The sequence below is a fragment of the Nelumbo nucifera genome, chromosome 5 (assembly GCF_055504915.1).
Source record: "Nelumbo nucifera cultivar China Antique chromosome 5, China Antique-T2T, whole genome shotgun sequence".
Classification (NCBI taxonomy): Eukaryota; Viridiplantae; Streptophyta; class Magnoliopsida; order Proteales; family Nelumbonaceae; genus Nelumbo; species Nelumbo nucifera.
In genome coordinates this window covers 34968901-34994434 of record NC_142653.1, presented here as the reverse complement: position 1 = coordinate 34994434, position 25534 = coordinate 34968901, and the positions used below count along the sequence as shown (strand labels likewise).

The following is a 25534-nucleotide window of genomic DNA, read 5'->3' as shown; positions in this document are numbered from 1 at the left end:
TGCGGCACAGGCACTTGAAGGTTGGAGACCATGGAAGACAATGAAAACGACCAAACACTCCCTAATCCACTAAGCTTGGACCAATCAGAAATCGTCAACATTTTAATTCCCAGGCCATTTTTTTGTTTTTTTTTTTATTTTGAACTCAGAAGTCCAAACCAGACAATTAGAGGTTGGATTACTTGATTCAGATTTACCATTGTTAATGTGAGCGATGCCTTCGATCAATATAAAGGTACAACGACATTTGAAAATCAAAGTGGGCATTTGGTCTAGTGGTATGATTCTCGCTTAGGGTGCGAGAGGTCCCGAGTTCAATTCTCGGAATGCCCCTTTTCTTATTCTGGCCATCCCAGTCAACTTTAAAAAAACAAATCTGGGCAAAATATTTATTTATAATCCACGTTCTCACCTGTCATAGTGTCATTGTCCCACACTACTGCCAATGTTTTCAGATGGTATAATTAAATTGATGTTATTTTAAGCAAGGTGAAACTCCAAATTTCGGGTAGATTAATTTAAGATAGTATTTTGATTTTTTTTTCTCATGAAATTTCAGAATTGCATCGTATATATTGTCTAAACCGTAGGATATTGTGTGATTAAGTTTAATTATAAAAAGAAGTAATGTGAATATTAAAGTATTTGCATATTAAAAAGAATATTAATATGATAAAAATGATAAATATTTACCGGAAATTTTTGATAATTTATTAAAAATCTTGACACAATATATGGTATGATGCATCCACTGCACCCTTGTAATTGGCTGAATGTAATGTTAAGTACTTTATCTTGTTAAAGGTGAAAGTATAATACATAGAAAACATGAACTAATGAAATGTAAATAGACTTTCATGACATCTGGATTTAACCCGAAGAGATAAGACGGGACAACCACCATATATGTGTATGTGTGTGTGAATATGTCACATCATCACAGTTCAACCCCGGTTGAACCTCTAACCCGTACCTCTTCTTTCATTTTATGCCCGGTCTGGTTGTTAGTTATATACATGCATTGGTTATTGTTTGGATTATGGATGTAAAAGGTAGCGTCACTTAAGCCGTCAATTGCTCAATCCCTCTCTTCTTTTCTCCACTCCTAACATTGAGCATGATCTTCAAAAGCCTAAGCCGCAACTGGGATTAAGTGCTTTCATTTTCATCGTAGAACAAAAACCTCTATTTTTATATGATGAATCAGAGTTAAATATTTGCAATAAATTAAAACGGAAAACAGGAGAGGAGAGGAGAAAGAACAAAAGATTCATAAGATTTCTAGACGAAATCTGGTAATAGGAAATCCCACGGAAAATAAATAGACAAAATTTTGATTTGGGATTGAACTCTGCAGCATCTGTGACAAAGAACTTCGTAGGATTCGGGCTTATAGGCTGAGACTCCAGCTTTGGAGTCAAAATCTGGAGCTTTTTTGTCGTTACTCCAAACCACTTAGTTACGGAGGCTTTTCTCTTTTGTCCAAGACATGTCTGGGTTTTCACTGCAGACCGATTAATTCCATGGAATCCTGGACATCACGTCGTGATGACCACCGACCGACTGAAGCCGTGATTGTGATCGCAATCGGATGGCTAAGGTCATGGTGGCTGCCTCAGTTACGGTTGTTCTTGGAGAAAAAGAGAGAGAGAGAGAGAAAACTCATCATATGCATGCATGATGGAGAACCAGCGGCGCTAACGAAGATTGGAAATACATTAAACTAGTTACTACTAGTTTTGTTTTCTTTTATGAACACATTAAAGTTCTCCAAACATAAAATTTTGAAAAATGCTGTAGATCACACCACGGTTTCAAGAACGGACAGGACCAGACAATTGGACCGGAAAAATCAGGAATCAATTTCATTTTACCCCAGAACTATCATTTTGGCCAAAAAACCATCGATTTGGTCAGCAAATCACTGATCCAGGCAGTTAAACCGTTCAAATTGTCTAATGGTTGTTGACTTTTTATTTATTTTTGATTTTTTAATTATTTTTATTGGAACGGACCATCCATTTTATTCACACGGTCAGACCATTCGACCCAGAAACTGGACCTCTGAACGATTTATTGTCCGGTTTAGTTATAAAAACTTTGGATTACACCATTAAATCTAAAATTTTACATGCATGAGTGCCTCGAAGCTTAACTTTAATATCTATTATCTGAACAAATCCCTTCCTGGCGTTATAAGGCCCTCATTCAATTTAAATTTTCTTTAACACCACAGACCACAGTACCTTTATTGAATGAATCCTCAACTAAAAAATATATAAATAATATATACTTTTGCGGTACAGAGAGAAACTGTTAAAAAAAATTCCACACAACATCCTGTATGCAAGCAATCAAGTAATCGCTCCCTATGCCCAACAAAAAGTCTCAATCACGGCACTGAAAGATGAACCTAACTACAATAATACCCTTATGGCACCAATTATATTAATTATATTTAGGTAAGTTTAGAATACTTACTTAATGGACTAAACATATATTTTGGGTCGGAATCACGCTAATAAGCACTTATTTACATAACCCGAATAAGTGTGTTTTCTCAGAAATAAGCACTTAAATGAAAAGCACAAATTCTGGGCTTTTTTTAAAGTGATTATTTACATAACCCGTATAATTGCATTTTCACCAAACGCTCATGAATAAATACTTGTTTAATAAGCACTCCCAAACTCTTACCTTAAACAACAAACCATCCAAGATTTTGTAGCCTGTCAAATCAAGACTGATTGTAGAACTCATCATATCTCTGGCAAAACAGAAAGGAAAAACATTTTAAGACGATAGATTTAAGGGTTTCTTTATTTGCTTTCTAAGAATCTAAAAAGCGCTTTCTCTAATTTGACTTTCTTTCCTTCTTTTTGTGTTCCAGGATCAAAGGTCGCACCCGGTTTGCAGTCATTGATTATTAAAGCAAAGACAAATACGCTTTCGATTGTTTGTACATCTTTCCGAAACTAAATCATAATGCACTACTGAATTTCCGGCTTCAAAAACATGCCATCATCATCTGCTGACGATGGGCTGAGTCTCTTCTGTTCGTTAAAATGGTGAAGATGGCCTGGTTAGTTGCTCGTGAGTAATTGAGATGAACAAACGTATTAATTAGTCTGTACTACGTATCATTCCAGGACCCCGCTGATACGCCCCGTGTATCGGAGGTTTGACCAGTTCAGAGGGTAAATGAGACCTAAACCGCCCCCCGAACCGATTGCAAAAAATAAATAAAAAAATAACCAAAATGTGTATCGATTCAGCCAATACGCCGGGCGTATCGATGTTTTGAACCTTGGTCTGTACTAATCATCCATACTCATCCATGAACAATTAACAAAGGCCATTAACTACTTTTTTCTTGTAACTTAAGACGATTTACACTTCCGATGATATTGCAAAACTCAAGTTAAAATTGAAAAAAAAAAAAGTAAAAGATGTTCCTAAAATATTTACAAGAGTAAATCAACAAAATCACAAGACTTCTTTTTGGGTTGCTTAAACCCAGATCGACCTAATCCCAACTCCAGGTCAAGCCCTTCACTATCCACTTTTGATAAAATAGCAATATTCTCCACCTCCAATGGAAACAGTCCCAAACAAGGCGTGTCCAAATTTATGCTTTCCTCTTGGCAAGCATCAAGGGGATGCTGCCATGGTGCTTCCGGTTGCAAAAGTTTCACATCGCAAGAACTTTTATCCCTGATCTCTTCTCCATGGGTAGGCTGCTTTTCCAGGTCCCAATCATGATCACTTGATTTCTCAATTTTGTCAGAATATAAAGTTTCGGAATCGTGAGATGATGTGGACTCTGGAGAACAAATCCTAGCTTTAGAATGCAAAGAGGATGAATCCGATTCACAATTGTTAATCATGCTGAGAGGACCAACAGGACTCTCCCTATTAGTACAGGTCTTGGTGCATTCCCTTTTTTCGCAACCAATACCCTCGGCTGACTTGGCACTATCAATACCTGGTTCATGGGGAACTGGAATTGGCCTTTGCCTAAATACACCCCACAGAAAATAATTTCCTAAAAATTCTGCAAAAGAATTAGTTGAACAAATTGTTAGTACCAATAAAACACGCAGAATGCCTTTCAGTTTTATACAACAAAATCCCAAGAGCTTACTCCGGCATGATGGTGGCAACTCAAGAGAAGGGAAAATCAAGAGCTCAACAACTCCAATCACAGCCCTAAGTGCAAGCTCCCGGTCAATTAAGTCATACAGCAACCTGTCAAACTTTGTCTTATCTCTGTAACAATATTAACATAATCATGAGAATGAAGCAACTCCAGGAAACTAAAAGCAGAAGGTTAAAAAAACGCCAAAAAGATCAATACCTCTCTGTTATGGGAAAAAAATAGAGACCAATTTTGTTGTCAGTTGGTGGTGATCTACAAAAAGTTGGGGGCCAGACATCAAGCTTCGGCAAAATTTTCACATCAAGCAACGGTGGCAATGCTTTTGCCTCCGAAGTAACTTTTGAACAAGCTAGGCTTGATACGTGGGCCACACATGGAACTGCACCATGGTTCTCATTACAGATGTTGAAGGATCCCCTGAAAGTAGTACAACCCCCACAAGTAAAATCAGTACCAAACGTGCAAACAATAGGAAAGGTGGGGAGTTGGGGAAGGAAAAAGAAAAAGAAAAAGATCTTACGTCCAAATAGGATCAATTATTGGTTGTGCAGCACCAGAGGAAGGACATTCTCTAAATGACTGATGGCAGGCATCCAATGATGCTGGAGAAGTTCGACCTTCAGCAGCAACAGCTACCTCAGAATCCGGAGCTACTTGGGAGCTTCTAACCTCAACATAAGCACCCTCTTCACCAGAGTTGGTTTCATCATTCAAGACCAACCTTCTTCTCTGTTTTTTAAACTTGCCTCCTTCACTTCTTCCACCACAACAATGTGAATTCTCATTCTCCTTATGCGAGAGAGGAGAATCACTCACTACACATAAAGTCTCTGGAACTACTTCCTTGACAAGTGCCTCAGTAGGCTGCAGAATGGAAGCAACATCAGATCTTTGTGCATATGTTTCAGCTTCTGAGCAATCATTGCTATCCTTCTCCCTCTTTCTCAGATTTGTATAACTTCCAGCAGCTCGATGGTGTTTTAATTTTTTGCGTCTACTTCTCAATGGATGTGAACTGAAACTCTTAAGAAGAAACCTCTCGGCAGTCTTTGAAATGCATTCCTGACATGTCCAGATTACCTCCTCATTGGGTGCTGGAAATTTATCTAAGCAGTAGCTGCAGAACAAGACAGATAGAAAAGCACATAGGTTAAACCATTTTCTCTACACAAATGAAAAGAATCAGTAATATAGTAAACATATTAGAAAAATTGCAAAATAAAGCATCAATCCTGAATCCCAGTTCCTTGCTTTTCTTTTATATTGAGGTGCATTTATCTATATGGAATCCCACTGTTCCAGGATACCTTAAGCTTGCATTGACCAATCAATTCAGTTTTAACTTTTAACTACTAGGATAAAAACCAATTAAGATTTCAAGCTTGCTGCTCTTTTACAAATTTGACTGTCTGCCATCTTCCATATATGAAATCATGCTTTTTCACACTGAATAAAATTTTCTTAGGTTATAGCATGAAGGATCTTACACTTTCCATTCGGGTTGGCAAGCTATGGTTTCTACTGTCAAAGGATGTGATCACTTGTCCCATTGCCAATCTCTTTCTTTTTTTCTTTTTGATCAATACCCATTGGCAATCTCTTCATTGTATTGAATACTGCTTGTAATTTTACGTGTTTGAGTACTCAAGGGGTCCAGGCCCCCTGTCTTAGGGCCTTGATTGCCTGTTGTATCATCTGCTCTTTGTTTCAGTAATAAAATTTCTTACCTTTCACAAAATAAAAATCTTACGCTTGTTATTTAAACCTGTTTACCACACATTAATTTTCTTCCAGAGTTTGAAACGTCTTCTTACTTTTTCAACTTTTGCTAAAAAAAGGGCTTGTCTAACACAAGACTTGTGTGAAGTACAAGCAAATAATGGGGTCTGCAATAGAGCATACCGGTGTTCTGCAGATATCTGACACTTAGAGCAGTAAATTAGGAACTCAGAGAAGCCTGTTACACCACATATCTGACAAACAGTCGCCTGCAACAACAAATTGAAATTGCTAGACTTCATATTTATAACATATCCTACGTTAAAAGTACAAGGAACACCAATTATTAGCCCCAAAAGAAAACCAGAAAGCATTGCCCTCCTGGACAATAACCTCTAAGGACCTAAATGATTAGAAAAACTATTGTTCAGATTAAATTTTAGCTCCAAAGGGTTCACATGATTAGGAAAATGTGCAAGAAGAAAACAGCATTTTTTATTGTTTGAAAACAACTTGATTAAATAAATATTCTGTGTAGATGGTCTTTTCCATTGTCATAGCAGGCTATAAAAAACTGCATCATTGTAGTTTTAATTCCTAGATCCTTCAACTGCATCACCAAACAGACAATATTAGCATAGAGCCATAGACAAGATTGCCTTAACCAACAGGCATATTAAATTTAGAATAGCATTTTGGGGAAAAAGGATTGAGTTTTGAAATTCCCAACATTCTGTGTGTAATATTCAACTGAATCTTCCTACCAGCAACTCGAAGATAATCAGTGCAAATTTAAGACACAAAGCAAATATTTGCTGGAACCCACCTACAAGCAACTTTTTAATCTATTATTGAATGAAGCATTTGGGCAAAACATGAATGCATAAAGAGGGTGGAATTCATATTTTCAAGCACATCTTGCAAACAAAGAGGGTTAGAGATTGAAACCCAAAAGGACTGGTAGGAAATACTGAAACTATGACAAGCACATGCTTAAATCCAAGCAGGTCAAACAAGAAAGGTGAGAAAGGAAATATATGAGCTGTTATACAGCACAGACATCATATTCATCAAAACCCGTAATGAGAAACCAAGCCACATCAGAGCACTCAGCAAACCAAAATCACTTCTAAGAAGGAAGAAGTGTTACCAATGTGGTAAAGCCATTACCAGTCATTTTGACTTTAGTTGATGCAAAGAAAAAGAGGCATTCCTAAATTTATAATATTGATTCAATCTTGTAAATAAGTTAATATAAGCTGAAATTCTAAAAGAAAAAGAGTGCCCTTTGTTTGTGCAACTCCATACAAACATACCACAGATTGGGGAAAAAACTTAGAAGAATTCCCCCGGTTCCTTGTTTTATTTAATGCTTATTTCATAATTTTTAGACCGCCATACAACAGTGTTCCATCACAAATAGTTAAAGCGACAGTAAGAATATAACAAAATGTAAACATGTGCTATGTCGCTTCCAAAAATTAGAGATATAAACAACAAACAAACAAAGCCTGAAAATGAATTTGTGATTGACTAGGTTGACTACAATGACCAGTCATTATTCAACTAGCTCACTTAGCCAATGCTCAGTTCTCCCAAGCAACAACATTATGACCATCAACCGACTAGTAAGTGATGTAGTCAAACATGCACTCAACTAACAATTCGATCAACTACTAGATGACTAGTTAGTGCGTTGATAGCACTTGAAAGGAGGTGATACAAATAAATTCTGCATGTAAGAAAAAATGTTTCACTAATCTCAAATTGAGACTAATGGTCTATGGTCAATTTGAGACATCGGCACACCAAACAAAAAGGAAAAGACATGATGTCAACAAGCAAGAAGAATGGAGGTGAAAAAAAGAGAGACATACATCTTAGAAACAAATATGAAACAAGCTATCTCTAAGGGCTTGAACTTAACAACATACATAGCCAAATTGGCATATTACAAGTGTGGAAAGATTTCAAAGGAGGGATTTTATTCCGTTTCATTTATACTAATAAATGAAAATCTAGGAAATAAAATATCCAAATTAAAATTAGAGATGGAAATTTGACCCGTACAAGTGGGGCACCGCCCAATCAAGGTGGGTTTCTTGGCCAATGATCGGGGTTCGGGGCAGGTTTATAGTCAACCCAGGCCCAACCCTAAAATTTGGGCTTAAGGCTCATATATATATATATATATAAAATAACATTATATATTATATTTAGGGGTGTGCAAGTCAAGCAGGTTTGGTCGAGTTTATAGTCAACCCAAGCCCGACCCAATCTTCCCAACCCAAGCCCAATCCACACTCTAATTTCATGCACTCGGGTTAGGCTTGGGCCTGGGCTAGGCTCGGATTGGTTAATGAACCCACTCTAAAATTATATATATATATATATGTGTGTGTGTGTAAATATGTATACAAATATGTATATATAGGTAAATATATACAATTGTACATACATACAAGTATGTATGTATGTATGTATGTGTGTATATAATGTATGAATATATATATGTAAATATGTATACAAATATGTATATATAGGTAAATATATACAATTGTGCATACATACAAATATGTATGTATGTATGTATGTATGTATATAATGTATGAATGCGGGCTCAGGCTGGGTTTGGGCTACCTAAGGGCTAGGCCAAAGCCCAGCCCAAAAACTAAAAAAGCATGAATTCTTGGGCCCAAGCCCAACCCGTGCAAAATTCCGAGTTGGGTCAATTCGAGCTCAGGCTAGGCCCGCTCAAGTTGCACCCTTAATTATACCATATTATATTACACAATATAAAATAGTATATTATACTTGTAAGTATACAAGTAGGAATGACCAGGGCAGAGAGGGGCAAATTCGGGGATCCTTGTTATAAATAGGAATGGAGAGATGGGGCCAGAGTTTCTAACCTTGTCAAGGTTAAAAAACCCGTCTGAGTATATTATATAACATAATATATATATATATATATATAATTGTTAATACATGTTGATATATATCATATTATATTTTTTTTGAAAAGGTAAAGTAATATTTATTGAAACAAGAGATACACAAGGAAAGCTGAGATCAGTCCCAGAAAGGCTGACTAACCAAATCAGCAATTACACATTCCACCAAGACCTAGAAAGAAAAAGAGCAAACACATTACAATTTCTGAATGCCTCGAACATTGGTAGAAAATTAAATGTATATTATTAAAACATTTATTTTATTAGTAATCTCCATTTTCGATTAGATAAATTCAATTGTATGAGCTTGTTATTCAAATTGAACTGATTACCATATTTGAACTATTCAAATTTGATTCAATTATGTCAAATTTCAAATTAGGAATCAACACCTAAAGGGATTATTAGAAATCAATACCTGAAGGCTACTTGTCAATACTATCAAGAAAATTATAAAGACTTCAACAAATCAATTCTAACACTTAAAAATTGGATGGAAAAAAGAGAGCCTTACATATACTTTTAACATAAAAGGGGAATATAGGCCTACACTTTTCCCCCCTTTCCTGTTAAAAAGGGGTTTACAGAGAGATAGATGTATGATGATGGTCCATTTGATTCACAACTCCAATTCCAACTGTTTGGTCAACAAAAACTAGAAACTGATTCCCACTCCTAGCATAATGGCATTCACCCTTGTGCGAACTTTTTAGGCCATAACTTTGCACTCTCGTGTCCAATTGGGGTGATCTTTTTTCTTTTTTACTTTGGTAACTTTTTAAAATTTATGTATCCAAAGGGGCCTAAAGCACCTTGCCCGGCTATTTTTGCCAAAGGACCCTTTTTTGGTCCTCAAATCACAATTTTTACCATTTTTGTAAATAAAAAATAAAAATTAAATTTAAAAATATAAACATAAACTAATACTTATATATATTACAATATTAAAGCTACAATCAAAACAAGCTCTTATTGAATAATTCTAGATTGAGCTTGATTAGGCTCAATTCAAGTTCAAATCTTCAAGTAATCTTAATTAGTTATTTGAGCTCGAGCTCAACCAATAAAAAGTTCAACTCGAAAGCTTGTAAGCTTAGCTCAATATATAGAATATAAAAACATATTCTATATATAATATAAGAATATGCCATATATTATAAAGTATAAGGGAAATTTCCTTAAACTACCCCCATTGTTTGCGAAATTGACCAAGTATACCCTTAGTATTTGACTACTCCGTAATGATACCCCTATTGTTTCTAACAATTGACTACCTCTAGCCTTACCCTTAACATTAACATCCGTTAATATTTCATCAAAATTTACAAACACGTGATGTATATTTTTTTAAAACCCAATTTTACCCATATCCTCTTCTTCCTTTCAACAACGATAAACTCTCTATCTCCAATCACTTATTCTGATAAGTTGTCGCCCAAACACTCGTTGACATCCTCAAAAAACAAAGGGTGTCAACTTATCTTAACCCAACTGGCCCTCAAATTCCTGTTAGGCTCCGTTTGGTTTGTGGGGTAGGGATGAAAAAGGGAATATTCCAAAAAATATTCCCTTTTCTCATATTTGTTTCAAGGCAAAGAGGGGGATGGGATGAGAAAAAGGTGGGATGCGAGATCCCAAAATCGTGGATTCAGGGTCACACCAAAATAGTGCAACCCCAATGGGAAAACTCAAGAAAGCTTGAGTTACGATCTCCCTCCTCCCATAAGACGACAGCAATGTCAGAGCACAACCATGCCAGTGGGATCATCGTTGTCAGAGTTAGAAGAGCACGAGCCAAAAGCGACAGCGACGACAACTAAACAAGTTACGGCAGAGTTAAAAGAGCATGACCATACAAGTTACAATGGCAATCGAGAATAAACAGAGAGGTTGAAACGAGAAGAAGAGAGGAGAAAGAGAGTGGGAGATGTGGGAGATGAAGGGGGTAGTCGTCGCCTAACTCGCCTTTGTTCGTCTCGAACGAAGGAGGAAGGTGAACAATGCCATTTCAGAGGTGGGAGATGAAGGGGGTAGTCGTCACCTGACTCGCCTCTAATCATCTTAAACGAATGAGGCAGGTGAACAGTGCCATTTCGGTCCCCTTCTACACTTTCTCATCCCATCCCACCCCAATAAAACCAAATAATGGAAAGTTAAATTTTTACACTTTCCCATCCCATCTTTTCCTATCCCACACAAATCTTCCCACAAACCAAATAGAGCCTTAGGGAATTGGATAAGAGCTGACCACTTATAATAACAATTAACAAACAGTGTACACAGGAATTTTAACATTTACCAAAAGTGTCATAAAAGTCTTCATGTGCCCTCCTACATTGACAAAAGCTATCACTTGCTTAACAAGGCCAAAAATGGCCTTATAGGCCTTTTTAGACTAATTCACATACGCAAGCGAAGTGAAACACTGAAGCTCCTATTGCTGAGACACAAGCATAGGTCAATGTTGGTTGAGGGCGAGGAAGTTCGTCTGCATCCTCGTCATCCTCGAAAAACAATGGTGTCTTCATCATCAACGTCTCGCCTAGTACCCAAAAACAAACAATACCCTTATCGCCAATTCTGATTTCTTCTTTAACCCTCCTCAAGATCCTTGATGAATCAACAGATGAGAACCGCCAAGGCTTAGTAACACAAGCGCAACCTATGGAGGGATAGATCTCTTCTTCATCTTTTACAACGCAACTAATGTTGTCAAAGATGACAACGATCTGATTTTATCAAAGGGGAGAGAGAAAGATCTAAAACATTATTCAAGTAAACTCAGAGCGCAACTAGTTAACACTCAACAGTCCTTTTATTTGTCGGGTCTCAGAGTATTTGATGTCAGGTCTCACAAGATGATGATTCCCCGCCTTGCGAGATACGAAATAAAAATGGCACCATGAGATTTAAGCAATGATGGCCGAACAACAATGCTTTTTGAGAGTTGAGGGGCTACAAGTGGAGGGCTTCTTCCTTGTAGTTCGATAATCGACGATAGCTAGAGCCAGAGTAGAGAGCTTCTTTGTCTGATAAGCTTTGTTAACTTCAACAAGAGCCTGAGTAGAGAGTTCATTGACACGATCACCACTCTCTTCTAAATGGAATTAAGGAGTTGGAGATCTGAATGACGATTACATATCAAACTCTCTAGTTGATTTGTGAAAACAAAACTACCTGTTTTGCACTATTTTCTCTAGAACTATGTCCAAGAGAAGAAGCCCAAGTTAATTCTTTATCCTTTGACCTTTCTCTCTTTCTACATGACCATGGAAATAGGGTCACACCTCTAAAGGGATCTCACTTCCTTGCTTTCAATCCCCTCCTGTGTTGGTTTCTTTCCAACTTGGAAGTCCCCAAATCCATGAGATTGTAGTCCATTCTAAGGCTTTATTTATGTCCTCTTGACCCCTCTATGTGTCTTCTATCGACATTGAAGGAATATGAAAGTGGATCAAGCTCATCAACATGATCCTTACTTGGTTGTGTAGAGACCTCGGATGGGCAATTGGGGGTAACGTCGTCCGTGAAGACAACCAGATCTACGACTATGGTGGCACTTGTTGGGACAGAGAAAGCCACCATAACCAATTGTGACGACTCCAAAGTTGTTCTCTCCCACGACAAAGAAGCAATACCACTCTCCCATGATCACAAGAATGGGATGAGCTTTGAATTTGATTTAAGGGCAAAATGAACATTTCAGCCCTTCCATTGATATTTTAACGACAATAGTACTTTTCCAAAAAAGTAAGGGTGTTGTTAAACAAAAGTCAAACAGTAAGGGTATACTTAGTTTCACAAACAGTAGGGGTAGTTTAAGGAAATTGCCCAAAATACAATTCATACATAAAATATAAAAACATAGTCATTTTTTGAACTTTCAAGCAGAACTCAAAAGCTCAAACTCAAACCAATTAGTATTTTAGTCAAAACAAGCCAAAATAAAAAGCTATACCAAAATTTATCTCAATTCCCCTAAAATAATTACATCTAAAAATAATTATATATAAACAAGTTGACATGGCACAATCTAACCCATTCAACCCAAATGGTTAAACAAATGACCCACAGCTCAAAGGCAAAAACAATTTAACCTCTAGGTTGGTTTTTAAAACATTGTCTACAACACAATCCAAAATAATTTATACTCAGTGACAAGGCTTGGAGAGCAAAACCTAACATGGATTAAAGATGAGGAAATAAATGTGGTTAGGGCGATAAGGGTTCAACCATTGGAGGAGGGAAATAAACATGGATGAGGATAATATATGTGAGATTTCTAAGCCATTGGGGAGACCAAGCTTTCTCAAGCCCCATAAACTTCATTCCTAGTTAAAGGGTCTAAAAGGGCAAGGGCACGACAAAAGTGACACAAGTTAAGGTACTAAGAAATGATGTAAGAGTCCCATTTAACAATAGATAATGGCACTAAACCAGATGAAATGGCAAAATAAAATTCACAAAACCAACCCCATAGGTGAGATAAGGCTCGAATGATAACAATGATTTATATTTTTATGCTTAAAACCACGAAATCATTCTTGAAAAATAGCAATTTACAACCAATCTCAACCAAAGAGCAAAGAATGGAAATTGGGCAAGACATGGACCAGGAGCCACTCCCCATCCCTATCCTTGCAAAAATCCCCATCCCTATCCCCACTAATAAAGACAATATTTCGCCTAAAGCCTTCCCCACAAGGATCCCCATCCTCACAAAAACTCCCCCTATAATTTTTTTATGATGTCAAGTTCCTTTTATTTTTTTTATTCAAAAAGTATTTTTAAAAATAAATAAGTTATAATTTATAATCCCATCAAAGTATATTTGAATATATTCAAACATGTTTAAATACATCCAAACATATTAAAAAAAGTATTTACACAAAAAAAAAATATTCAAACATGCTGTCCCGGTCAGCACCAACAATGGGATAGAAATTTCCCCACCCCCACGAGGGAAAATCATCCCCATTGCTACCCATTCGGGACTGGTCCCAGTAGGGATAAAGGAAAGGACTATTGTAGAAATTCTAAAAGACACTTCTACTTACCAAAACGACTATTGATTAGACCAAACTTTCAAAACCAGACTCAAAATGATAAAATTAAGAACCAATATAAACACTAAAATAGACCTAATATTTTTACCCACCACTCTATCTCTCCACACAAATAAAAATAAAAATCAGCAAACTTAAGGCCAATCTCAATCTAAAAGCAATAGTCCAATAATGATGTTCTCCAACATTTTATTTAAGTCCAATTTAATGAGTAGAAAATCTAAAAGACAAACTATACTTACCCAAACTACTAACACTACTGACCAAACACAATACAGTACCTTCAAAACCAGATTCAAAAAGACAAAAACCAATCATAAAAACTCAGATAAACCTAACTAGCAACATAACAAAATCAGAACAATGAAGAGGAAAACATCAATAAAAGAAAAAGAGAAAGAATACAATAGCAAGAATCCTTCAAAACCCTAAAGCAAGCTCCGAAGAACACAAGTTGACACAGAAACCGGACAATGCAGCATTACCATTGGTACAGCAGATTCACACGACGATGACTTCCACCAATGATTCACATTTCTTCATACGAGCATGGAACTCACAGATAAGACAAACTTAGAGAGAACCAGAGTGTAGTGATAGATAGAGTGACAGAGAAAGAGACAGCAAGACGAGATAAAGAAGAATAAAGCAGGATAAATATATAGAAAAAAGATTCAACGCAGATTAGGGTCAGTGTTAAGAGGATAGAAGAAGCAGGGACAAAGAGCCCCGTCCACCGATCATAGTGAAAAACATAGAAAGACGAGCAACGTGGAAAGAATCGGTTAAGAGCAGAAAGCCAGAAACGTCTAGAACAAGGAACAACACACAAACCAGCTATTTATGCAATACTCCGGAGTCCGGACTTTATTTCTGTTCTTAATCCACTTCACTACGATTTAAACATTGAAAAACAGTTTTTCACCCCTTCGCCTTTCCGCGCCGATTCTTCAATTTCGCCTCCACTTTCAGAAGCGGTTTTTGTTCCTGCACTTTAGTTGCATTAGGGTTTTGTTGACGTCACCAGTATATCCAATTTAATAACTTTAATCACATCCAACGAATCACAGTTCGCCACGTTACCATATACAGTATTCGACGATACCACGGCGGTGATGTAGAAGTCTAAGAGAATCGGTTTAAATTACGAAAGTGCCCTGCTGTTTAAATAATTGGTCACTTTAATAAAGTTAATTAAGTAAATTAAGCAATTAAATAAACAAATTAAAAAAGTAATTAATTAAATTTAATAAATAAAATTAATTAATCTAAATAAGTAAATTAAGCCAATTAAACAAAGTTTTAAAAAAATAGAAAACGGAACCACTTTAGTCAACAATTTGATTGTTTGGTCCAAATGGATTGATTCATAACGTTTTGAAAAAATGAAAAGTAAAATATAATTAAAATAAGATGTTTGCCATTTCCTACTCTCTCTCTCTCTTCTTCATACATATCACAATTTTCCATCTCCCTATCCGATCACCCATCATTTCTCTCCCTTATTATCAGAATTCTAGCTCCACTAAACTATATTGGTTTGATCTTTTATCGGAGGTAGCGATGGCAATTCTCCCCAACCCCAACGGGTAGCTAATTTTCCTAGATTGTTTTGTTAGGGCGAGAACGGCAACAAGGATTAATAGAAATCTCCAATTAGGGTCGGGGTAAAGGATGAGGAATGAGATCCCCACCTACCCCGACCCTGATTATATATATATATATATAAAAACTGTCAACTAAAAATTTTTGAGGATTTGAGTCCCTACGAGGAACTCGTCCTTATTGGAGATGGAGGACAATTTTTATCCTTAATGGGAATTAGAGTTGAGGACAAGGATTTATTTCAAAATCGGAATCGAAGATGAGGATGGGGAATATGATCCCTGCCCCAAACAAACCCCGTTGCCATTCATAGTCAGAAGGCATGTAGGTAGGGGTCTCACCACTTCCTTTTCTTCCCCCTTTTGCCCTTCCCAATTAGCTAATTAATTAAGCCAAATTCCTCAAACCTCTAAGTATAAACCATCTCATGTCCATCGACCACTTCCTTTTCTTCCCCTTTTTTCTTTCTCAATTAGTGAACCAAGCCAAATTCCTCAAGCCTCAGAGCATAGACCACATCATGTCTACCACCCTTACACGTGGGTTGATCCATTTGGACCAGACGTTTGAACTATTAACTTAGAAATTGGTGGTTAAAATGGTTTCGTTTTGAGTCAATTTTTAAATTACCTTGATTCATTGGCTTAATTTACTTATTTATATTGATTAGTTTTATTTATTTAATTCAATTAATTTAACTTTGTTTCCTTAATTAATTTAATTTACTGATTTAATTACTTAATTATCTTAATTAGTGTAATTTATTTCATTTAATTAATTAACTTAATTAAATAATTTAGGGATTTTTAATTAGACCCTAAAGTAGTTTACTTAATTAACTTTATTAAAGTTTGATATCTAACAAATCTATCAGCAATGTCTATTTTTGCCTACAATTGACCTTTTTATCAAAGTTTAATATCGAAAATGGCCTTTTTATTCTTTAAGGTCGAAATTGTTTTTTTTTCCCGCAAAATTCAGGGATTGTTAAAGCCAAAAATAATAATTTTTCAGCTCTATATAGGGCTGCAAATAAGTTGATCATATCCGATTCAAATTCGGCATCGATCCCTTAAGAGGTAGATTTGGATATCCCTTTTGATCCTAACAAATCAGATCGGATCGAAAAAGCCGATCCATTAACTTAACGAATCCATTTTGGATATTGGTTTATCTGATCCATTGTGATCAACCCAATCTGTTAATTATGAAATATACATATTATTTTATATATTATTTATATATTATATATTATTATATTATATAAATAATATAATATATTATTTATATTACATAATATAAATATAATTATAATCGAATCGAATTTGAATCGGGTATCGAATAATACATTCCAATTCGAATTCAAATCATGGTTTTAAAAATCTGACGAATCCTTATCGGATTCGGATCAGCGTAATGGATCGGATCGGATAATGTCCTTACCGAATCCGATCCGATCCATTTGCAGCCGTAGCTCTATGGAAAAGATTTGTTTTCCTTTTTTGAAAAATTTGAAATTCTGTTTATAAGATACAGACATATCAATTTAGCGATGCTAGCGAGGTGAGAATTTCCAAGCTCATAAACCCAACTTGGCATAGAGAATTCATAGGATCCTTGTCACCTTGATCCCAAAAGCCTCGATGAACCAAGGTGTGAACCACCCTATTAGAGATCCTGGGCATAAGACCAGAAGAAACACAGATTTTCAGACATCACCCTCATGGATGGACCGATGGAACCCGCTTTGAGCGCTTTTGCCAAAAACAAACCATGCTCGTCTCGGATTATAACTCTAAAGCAGATCTTATTTTCACCCACCAAATGGCAAAAGCACTTCAGTAAACTAATAAAGCGGTGCTTAAAACCAAAATTATCCCTCATTTTCCACAGAGTCCAAAATAATAACAGTTCCAAAGTTCTATAGGTTGGCACATAATGTATAATTGTTTGGTTTGAATCAGAAAATAATTCTCACATGCCAAAAAAGTATTAATGCAATGTAAGCCATGGGCTATTTAGCCACGTTTGTTTGGAACCGCTTTTCTATAAAAAGCGGTGCTTTAAGCCATCGCTTCCTGGAGCTGCAGCTCGTTGCTGCCAATAGAAATATAAGGTGGCAGTTATGTGGTATTGGATAATGGGTATCATTGTTGAAAATGTTTTCTGGAACATTAGTATCATACAAAAAAAATTGTTGTTGCTCCAAGAAACATCTTACATGGCAGCAACGATTCTAAACCAAAGAAAAAAAAGACACCATTTTCTCAAAACACAGTACTTTCAACTCATACATCAGCACTAATAAACTATAATTAAATAAAAATCTTAGTTTATAAAAAATCGTAGTTTTATAATTAACACGGGCAAATTTGTCCTTGTTCCATGTCCAAACAAAAATTATTATACTTCAAGTGTGAATCGGCTTGGGCTAGGCAACCTATAAAGAGGGTGTTTGGTTCTATGGGTGTTTATTCAAAAAGCATTGTCACATAGGCGCCACTTCAGCAATTCTCCTCTCATGCTCTCCGGTACACATCGAGAATAGCAAAAAGTGACTTCGTTTTTGGTGCACACCTACTAGTTGGAGAAGTTATTTCTTAAAACCTCCCCCAATGATTAGGCATTTTCCACTATTATGCTGATGTGGTGCCTAGTTGTCATAAATGGTTGTAATTATTATCTTTCTCGGTTTTGCAAGCAAATAAAATACAAACATTGAATGGAAAACATAAACGAAACCAAACACAGACAACATTGTCAATACATTATCAAATTCTGACCCGATATCTTTTATGTTTTTGGTTCACTAGGCTATACAATGGGGGTAGCCCATCCCCCATAGTTCCTTTTGGGTTCAATATTAATAAATTTTATCTAAAATTAATTAAAAACCCAAAAATAATGCATAGATGGATTGTGCTCACGGAGTCACGATTCAATCTAATTATGAATATCACATTGTTGTTAGGGAGTTAGGGAAGCAACTTAGCAAGTAGGGTTAGATTGAGAATCAATCGAAGCCCAACCCGAAGTCTTAAACCTCAAACGGTTTTTCTTGACAAATCCAATGTGATAATTCCCAAAATATCACATTCTCTAGGCTTAGATTAATTTAATTATAACTACAACCCAATTGTATATATTTCTAATATTTACAAAAAATCATATATAAAAGAAATAAAATAAAGCTATGGATAATATGAAAAATATCATTTTATTAAATAATTAACATTAGTTATTAAAATAAAAATTAATTGTTTATACTTTATAATAATTATTAGTTTAGGTTACTCCACATTTTCTTGACAAATCCGATACATCACACAGGTCCACTACTTAAAATTAAGACTTCATTTGTAAGTGATGTAAAACTTCATCGATGTAAAAGTTCATTGATGGAGTTTCAGACCGAACTATGAAGGACTTTTCTGACCGTTGAGTTTCGAAAAATGTATAATTTTTACATCGATTTTATTAATGTATTATTTACACTGATAATAAATATAAAACTTTACTTTATATTAATTTATGATGTAAAACTCCATTCTATCTAAATATCGATCTTAATTTACATTTTATCCAAACGTTGACAAAACTTAACTCATCCCTTGCAAACACAGTCCAAGGGTGGAAGAGTAAATGATGCCGATTCACTCCATGTAAACTCACTAACAAAGACAAGTCATCATACTTGATGAGCCCACCACCCAATACTGTTGTGATTTCTCAAAATTAATCATGACTTTTTGTCTCAATATTTTTTGAGAGTTGTCTTCCCGACGGCCGTGTCCGTTATTTTATTCTCTGACACCAAAACGCTGTTCAATGCAATGCTGCTCCCGCTGCTCTCCCTCCATTTTACACTGTATTTGGTTTAAAGAAAAAAAAGTAGGGAAGTCTTTACAAATTTTATATAGGTTTCTTAAATTTCATTCCTTCGATAATGATAATTGTAGCCAATGTTTTAAAAATACAACTCGGAATGGGGTATTTGAGTGGGAGAAGAATAGGTCAATACCTTCATAGCTTCACCAATGAATTGTAAAATGGGAGGGAAAAATGGTGTTTTTCATCAGATTAATCACTAGGGATGGCAATTTTTCTCATCTTAGACAGGTATTAAACTTTTCCGGTCCCATTGGGTTGAGGATGGAGATTACTTTGGTGGGGTGGGGATAGGGATTAATAGGGATTCCTGACTGGGGTTGGAGTTGGCAATGGGGAATGAGATCTTTGCCCCGCTTCAACCCTGATTATATATATTAAATATTATTCATATTAAATATATATTATTATATATGATATTGTTTATATTATCAAAATATATTTACAATATTATTTATATTTTAATTTTTTTATTTATTTTAAGTAATTTTATTTTTCAAAAAATACTATTAACTAAAGAATTTCAGGAATTCGGGTCCCCGCAGAAAACCCGTTTCTGTTAAAAATCGGGGATGGAGAACAACTTTTATTCCCAAGGACCCCAACAAAAATCAGAATCAGATACAGGGATTTATTCCAAAATCGAAGTCAAGGATGAAGAATATGATCCCCACCCCGTTAACATTCCTATTAATCACCATTACTTCATATCTTTCATATAGAGCACAAAAAATTGGTAAAGAAGTTTGAAATTTGGAATAAGAGATTCTTTGACTTTGACCAACAGGCGATACCTTCTTGGGCACCATAAGAAATTCCTTATTGGTCGAAGCCATTGCCTATGAGAATGCCCTTCTTGGTCGTTGTCAGTTAGATTATCATCGTTGCCTTTGTTCAATTACGCACACCCTTTCCGCCGTGAATTGCAGCCACACATCTCACAATTCATAATAGAGATGTTGACTACAATTCACAACGGATAGAGTGTGAATTCACGATGTAGTTTTACAATCTTAATTAAACACATTTAAAACTAAACCGGAGTGCATTAAAGCACCGATCCCGCATTTGAATCGGTAGCAAATGCGGGGAGCCTTAATCTGAACTGACTTGGCATTTTATGAATCCAGCTTGGATAAGGGTGCATTTGATTTGATGGAAAACGTCATATACTAATAACGTTTTACACTGAACCGTATAACAGGTGACCGTTACATTTTGAAAACCATGATAAAAAGTATAAAGTTTTACATCGATAAAATCGATGTAATATTTACATCAACAATTGATGTAAAACTTTATGTTTGATAAGGTTTTATATCGATTCATGATGTAAAACTCCACTTCATCCAAATGCTAATAAATCTAAACCGGAGTGGAGTTTTACATTGATCTTCATTTACACTTCTTCCAAACGTCAATAAAATTGAACTGATGTAAACTTTTACATTGTTCTTGATTTACACCAATTTCAATCGATTACATCCCTACACCTGTTGAAATCGGCTTTAGTGCTCACACTATTTGCAGAGTCCCTTCCAATCGTGTATTGAGAATCTCCTTATGAAAATAAGTATGGAAATATTCCTGGTGCATGACTTTAAAGGCTATGCAAATGGTGTGAGCACTGCAGTCAATTTCACACTTGCTACCTTAAATTTGGTAGCGACACAAGTAATCCCCTCAGGTTTGGTTTGCTTCTGGGTCAATGCGGGTTAGCAATTGGCCACGAGCCGAGCTTTTCACAAGCTATTTGAATTTGGCCTAGTTTAAATTGAGCTTCGAGCTAAGCTCGAACCCAATTTACTGGCTTATTTGCAAATCGAGTCAAGCTCGAATCTAATAAAACTCGGCTCATGAGACTCGCAAGCCTAATTGAGCTTCTACATATATGTATACATACACACACATAGAAAAATAATATATATAAAATAAAAATGGTATATATAAAATGTTTTTATTGTTATATATAAATAATAACTAATTATAATTCTTAATTTTTAAATATCATTTTATTTTTATAAAACAATTGATTTACAGTCAAACTCGAGTTGAACCGAGCTCAAACTTATCAACTTTTAATTCGAGTCAAACTTGAACTTGAGCTAAGTCTCTAGCTCAAATCAAGCCTCGTACTTTTTTGGTGAATCCAACTCGAATAGACTTTGCTCGACTCTAATTCACCTCCTAATTGGCATTTGGCAATAAGTACCTCATTATACAGTCACTCGGCCCATTTAATAAGGTTTGGGTCCACAAATTTTAGATCGGAGCCGTGTTCTTCCTTGGTTCGGTCCAATTTGGGTCCAGTTCGAAAAGGTATTGTAAGCTAGAGAAGTTTTCGTGGAGAGGTTTACTACATTACTACCTAAAGAGGGGTGTTTTTTTTTTTTTAACTTTTAACCAATCAAAATCCCATATGAATATGAATTTGTGTTAATAACTTGTTCCCAGGAGCAACATATAACAACATATCTTGATTACACATTGGAAGCAGAAGCTGGTATTAGCTCATATGCGTCCGAGGGGTTAACCATGGCGTGTCGCTTAAACCAACACTCCCATCATCTCTGTGCAGGATTTCTTCATAACCTTGAGGCAGCGCAGACTGCATTCTCAACACTGGCTTCCTGGTGGGTAAGACAGGGAGCGGCGCTTCCCCTCTAAGTATCCTGGCTGCCTCCTTCACTGTTGGCCTCTCTACAGAGTTTGGGTGAGTACAAGAGATCCCCACCATGAGCATTCTCTCAACCACAGCCTTGTCAAACCGCCCCTCTAATCTACCATCAACAGCTTCAATCAGTTTCCCCTTCAACCACATATCCCACGTCCAATCAGTCAGCGCAATCCCATTGTCGTCCACCGGTTGCCTCCCTGTTGCCACCTCTAGAACCACAACACCAAAGCTGTAGACATCTGTCTTCACAGTGGGTATTCCAGTATGAACATACTCTGGTGCGAGATAACCCATGGTCCCAGCTGGTATGGTCGCTACTCGTGTGATGCCGCTGTGTTCATAAACCTCTGCTAGACCGAAATCACCCAGTTTGGCATTGAACTCTGCATCGAGCATTATGTTGCAAGCTTTGACGTCCCTGTGGATTATCTGTCTCTCGCATTCTTCATGTAGGTAAGTGAGTGCAGATGCAACGCCAAGGACGATCTTCAGTCTTTGGTCCAATTTGAGCACCACTGCTGAACTGGAGCTCTTGTGGAGGATCTTATCGAGGCTGCCGCGAGGTAAGAACTCATAAACCAGGACTAATTCGTTCCCCTCACAGCACCAGCCTTGGAGTTGAACCAGGTTCTTGTGTCTTAAGCAACCCAACATGGTAGCCAACTCGGTGGTGAAGGGGTCTCTAAATCGATCGACCTGATTGATACCACTGAACCTTTTGACAGCCACAGTCCTGCCGGAGCCAAGTTGCCCTTGGTATACAGTGCCGGAGGCACCTTTGCCGACGATTCTGCTCTCCTTGAATCCCTTTGTGGCAGATTTGATCTTAGCGAGTGACAGCCTTGTGGGGACTTTGTTCATTTGAATTCTGCACATTTCGCGAGTTTTCGTGCCTCTGCCATCAATTCTCCTCTTTCTCGAGACATACCAAATTATTGCGCCGATGGTCACTCCCATGGAGAAGAGAAACCCAACTGCTCCACCTAGACCAAGAGCTATGTCCGTGATCATTCGTCTTCTTCGATGGACATTGGGGGACCCATTGTTGTCATCTGAATCATCTGCAGAATTACATGTGAAACAAGCGCTGTCTTGACTTGTATCCGATTCCAATGGCATCGTCTTCGGACGAACAAGCCCCGATGTTCTGAATTCCCACTGTTCGACCAGGTGAAGCGCCGACCCTCGTCCATTTGAAGCAGAGAAGCCAACGTGCATGAACTCTTTGTACTGCCTTGAAAGATCCACCTGGGAGGTGAGAAGCGGATTAGGAGGCCTGACCCTTGAATAGCCGACCCAAATCCTGATCATCTTCTCTGCGTCTTTGTAATCGACCCAAGCTCTGATGCGCCTCCCGCTCTTGAGATCAATCCCAATCGAACCCACATCGACGGAAGCGAAAGAAGCAACCGTGTTAATGTCGAGACCCACATGGTTGTCATTGAGGTCGCCGAGAGATGAATCTAGACTGGTATCGAATTCCACAGCGATGAACGGCTCTCCTTGGTTTTTGTTGCACTGGGTGAGACCCATATAGCCGGCGGAGCTGCAGCCAGTATCGACATTGGAGGTTATAAGGAATGCGAGACCGTCTCCGGGAAGAGAAGAAAAAGACGGAGTGATCGAGAAGGAGAAGGTAGACGTAAAGGACGCAACAGAGTTTGTTGTGGGATCAAGAAATCGAATTGGGTAAGCGTAGAGAGCTCTTCCAACCCCACAAGAAGGATAAAAAGGGCTGCAGGGTGGTTCTTGTGTGAGACTAATGGTGTTGTTCCTGAAATGAGCATCGCCGAAGAGGGTAACGTTCCCGGGCGGAGAGAAAGGCAAGGATAAAGACGGTGACAGGAAAACGAAAAAGATGAACAGAGACCACAGAAGCATCGGGGAAAAAGACGAAGATTTCATTCTGTCTTGGCCAAGGAGGCTTTTCTCAGCGGGCAGAGGGAAATGAGAAATTCGATTCATGATCCACGAAAAGGCAGACTAATCTTGAGAAAGAAAATCATAGAATTGGGGTTTTTGCACGTTTTAATTTCTGCTGAAAGCAACAAAGGAGCGAGCTATCGGTGTTCCTCCAAGGATGCAAAATTGCAGAAACAGAGTTACTGAGTCGGGTGTGTTAAGTAGAGGCAATTGATGGGAAGAGAGAGGAGAGAGGATTTAGATTTTCAAACAGCATAAGCAGTTCCCACACCATTGGGTATTAGGTTCGTGTCAAGTGGTTAGATGGCTTTGAATTGACCCAATTGGGCTGCCAATATGTCATGATCATATAGTGAGAATGTAAACGCCAATCGTTCTATAGCTTCGATTTGAACCAAAGGTACCATGGTTTAGGGGTGCAATTGGATCATATCGTTTCGGATCACCCCTAATCCGATTGATGTATATTATATATTTATAAATATAAATATATAAATACATATATATATATGTTATTTATTTATAAATATATTTTTATAAATTTATTATATTATTTGTTTATTATAAAAAACATGTATATATGTAATTATATATGATGAAAATAATTAAAAATACTTATATTTTTTGTTTTTACTTTATTTAAATTAGTATATTTTATTTTCTTTTAATAATTTATTAATATTTAAAGAAACAAGTCAGGTCGGACCATATCCGAATATCTGAATTACCGATAGGATTTGAATTCAAATCGAGTCTTATCATATCCAATCGGACCCGACATGAACAGTGTTGGATCATATTCGAATATACCCTTATTTGAATCCGATCCAATCCGTTTGCATCCCTACCATGATTCAATGTAATTTCCTCTTTGCAGCACTCGTGCACTTCCAATCGGCTAAAGGAAAACAACGTTTTTGAAAGGATGAAAATTTCTACCCTATCCGATGGGTATCTGCCCATACCCTCTCTGATGGGGGTGTTTTTTTTTTCTTTTTTTTTTGCTTGAAGGACATGTTTTGGGACACAGATGGGTTTTGGGATTCTACAATCTTGATGGGTATGGATAGGGTACAATATTAGGCTAAACTCGGTCCTCCATGATCCATATATTGTTGGGAAGCATATAAACTTCGTGTACAATGTTGAATTTAATAATATATTGAATTTTATGTGAAGAATAATTGATAGTTTATGTGTTTTCTATATGTCTTAATCAAATAAATGCAAATTTTGTTGTTTGTGTTATCTTACTTATTTATTGCATATATAAGACAAGAAATGATACGAAATTAGATTCGGGTTCTAAATCCAACCTGCTGCTACCCTTGAATGTGGAGAGGGTTTTGCATTTTAATGTATGGGAAGGATTTGGATTATCAAAATCCAACCCATTAAGGGTTTTAGGATGGATATGGGTTGGGAGGTTTAAGGAAATGGATAGGATCTATAATTTACAAAATCCGCTTTTTTGCCATCCCTAATTTTTCATCCAAGAACTATTAATTGGATGCGATGGCTATTCAGCAGGTTGTTGAACCGA

At 36.8% G+C, this 25534-nt stretch overlaps 2 protein-coding genes and 1 non-coding gene across 4 annotated transcripts; 1 reads left to right on the top strand and 2 right to left on the bottom strand.

Moving 5' to 3' along the window:
* Positions 1-261: 261 nt before the first annotated feature.
* TRNAP-AGG (transfer RNA proline (anticodon AGG)) lies at positions 262-333 on the top strand. Its single transcript has one exon. It is a non-coding gene; the product is annotated as a tRNA-Pro (tRNA).
* Positions 334-3345: 3012 nt separating this feature from the next.
* LOC104590334 (PHD finger-containing protein 1-like) lies at positions 3346-14850 on the bottom strand. 2 transcript variants are annotated; one of them, XM_010248955.3, is made up of 6 exons: positions 14384-14850; positions 6062-6147; positions 4680-5276; positions 4358-4576; positions 4145-4269; positions 3346-4054 (listed from the first exon to the last, which is right to left on the bottom strand). In XM_010248955.3, exons 1-6 carry the CDS (start codon positions 14384-14386, stop codon positions 3465-3467), a joined length of 1620 nt encoding a protein of 539 aa, XP_010247257.1. In that variant the 5' UTR covers positions 14387-14850; the 3' UTR covers positions 3346-3464. The 2 variants fall into 2 exon arrangements, with proteins under 2 accessions (XP_010247257.1, XP_010247256.1); XM_010248954.3 differs by lacking the exon at positions 14384-14850 and having other exon boundaries at positions 6062-6387.
* Positions 14851-21847: 6997 nt separating this feature from the next.
* LOC104590348 (Concanavalin A-like lectin protein kinase family protein) lies at positions 21848-25465 on the bottom strand. Its single transcript, XM_010248977.3, has one exon. It carries the CDS (start codon positions 24031-24033, stop codon positions 21898-21900), a length of 2136 nt encoding a protein of 711 aa, XP_010247279.1. The 5' UTR covers positions 24034-25465; the 3' UTR covers positions 21848-21897.
* Between the last annotated feature and the right edge of the window lie 69 nt (positions 25466-25534).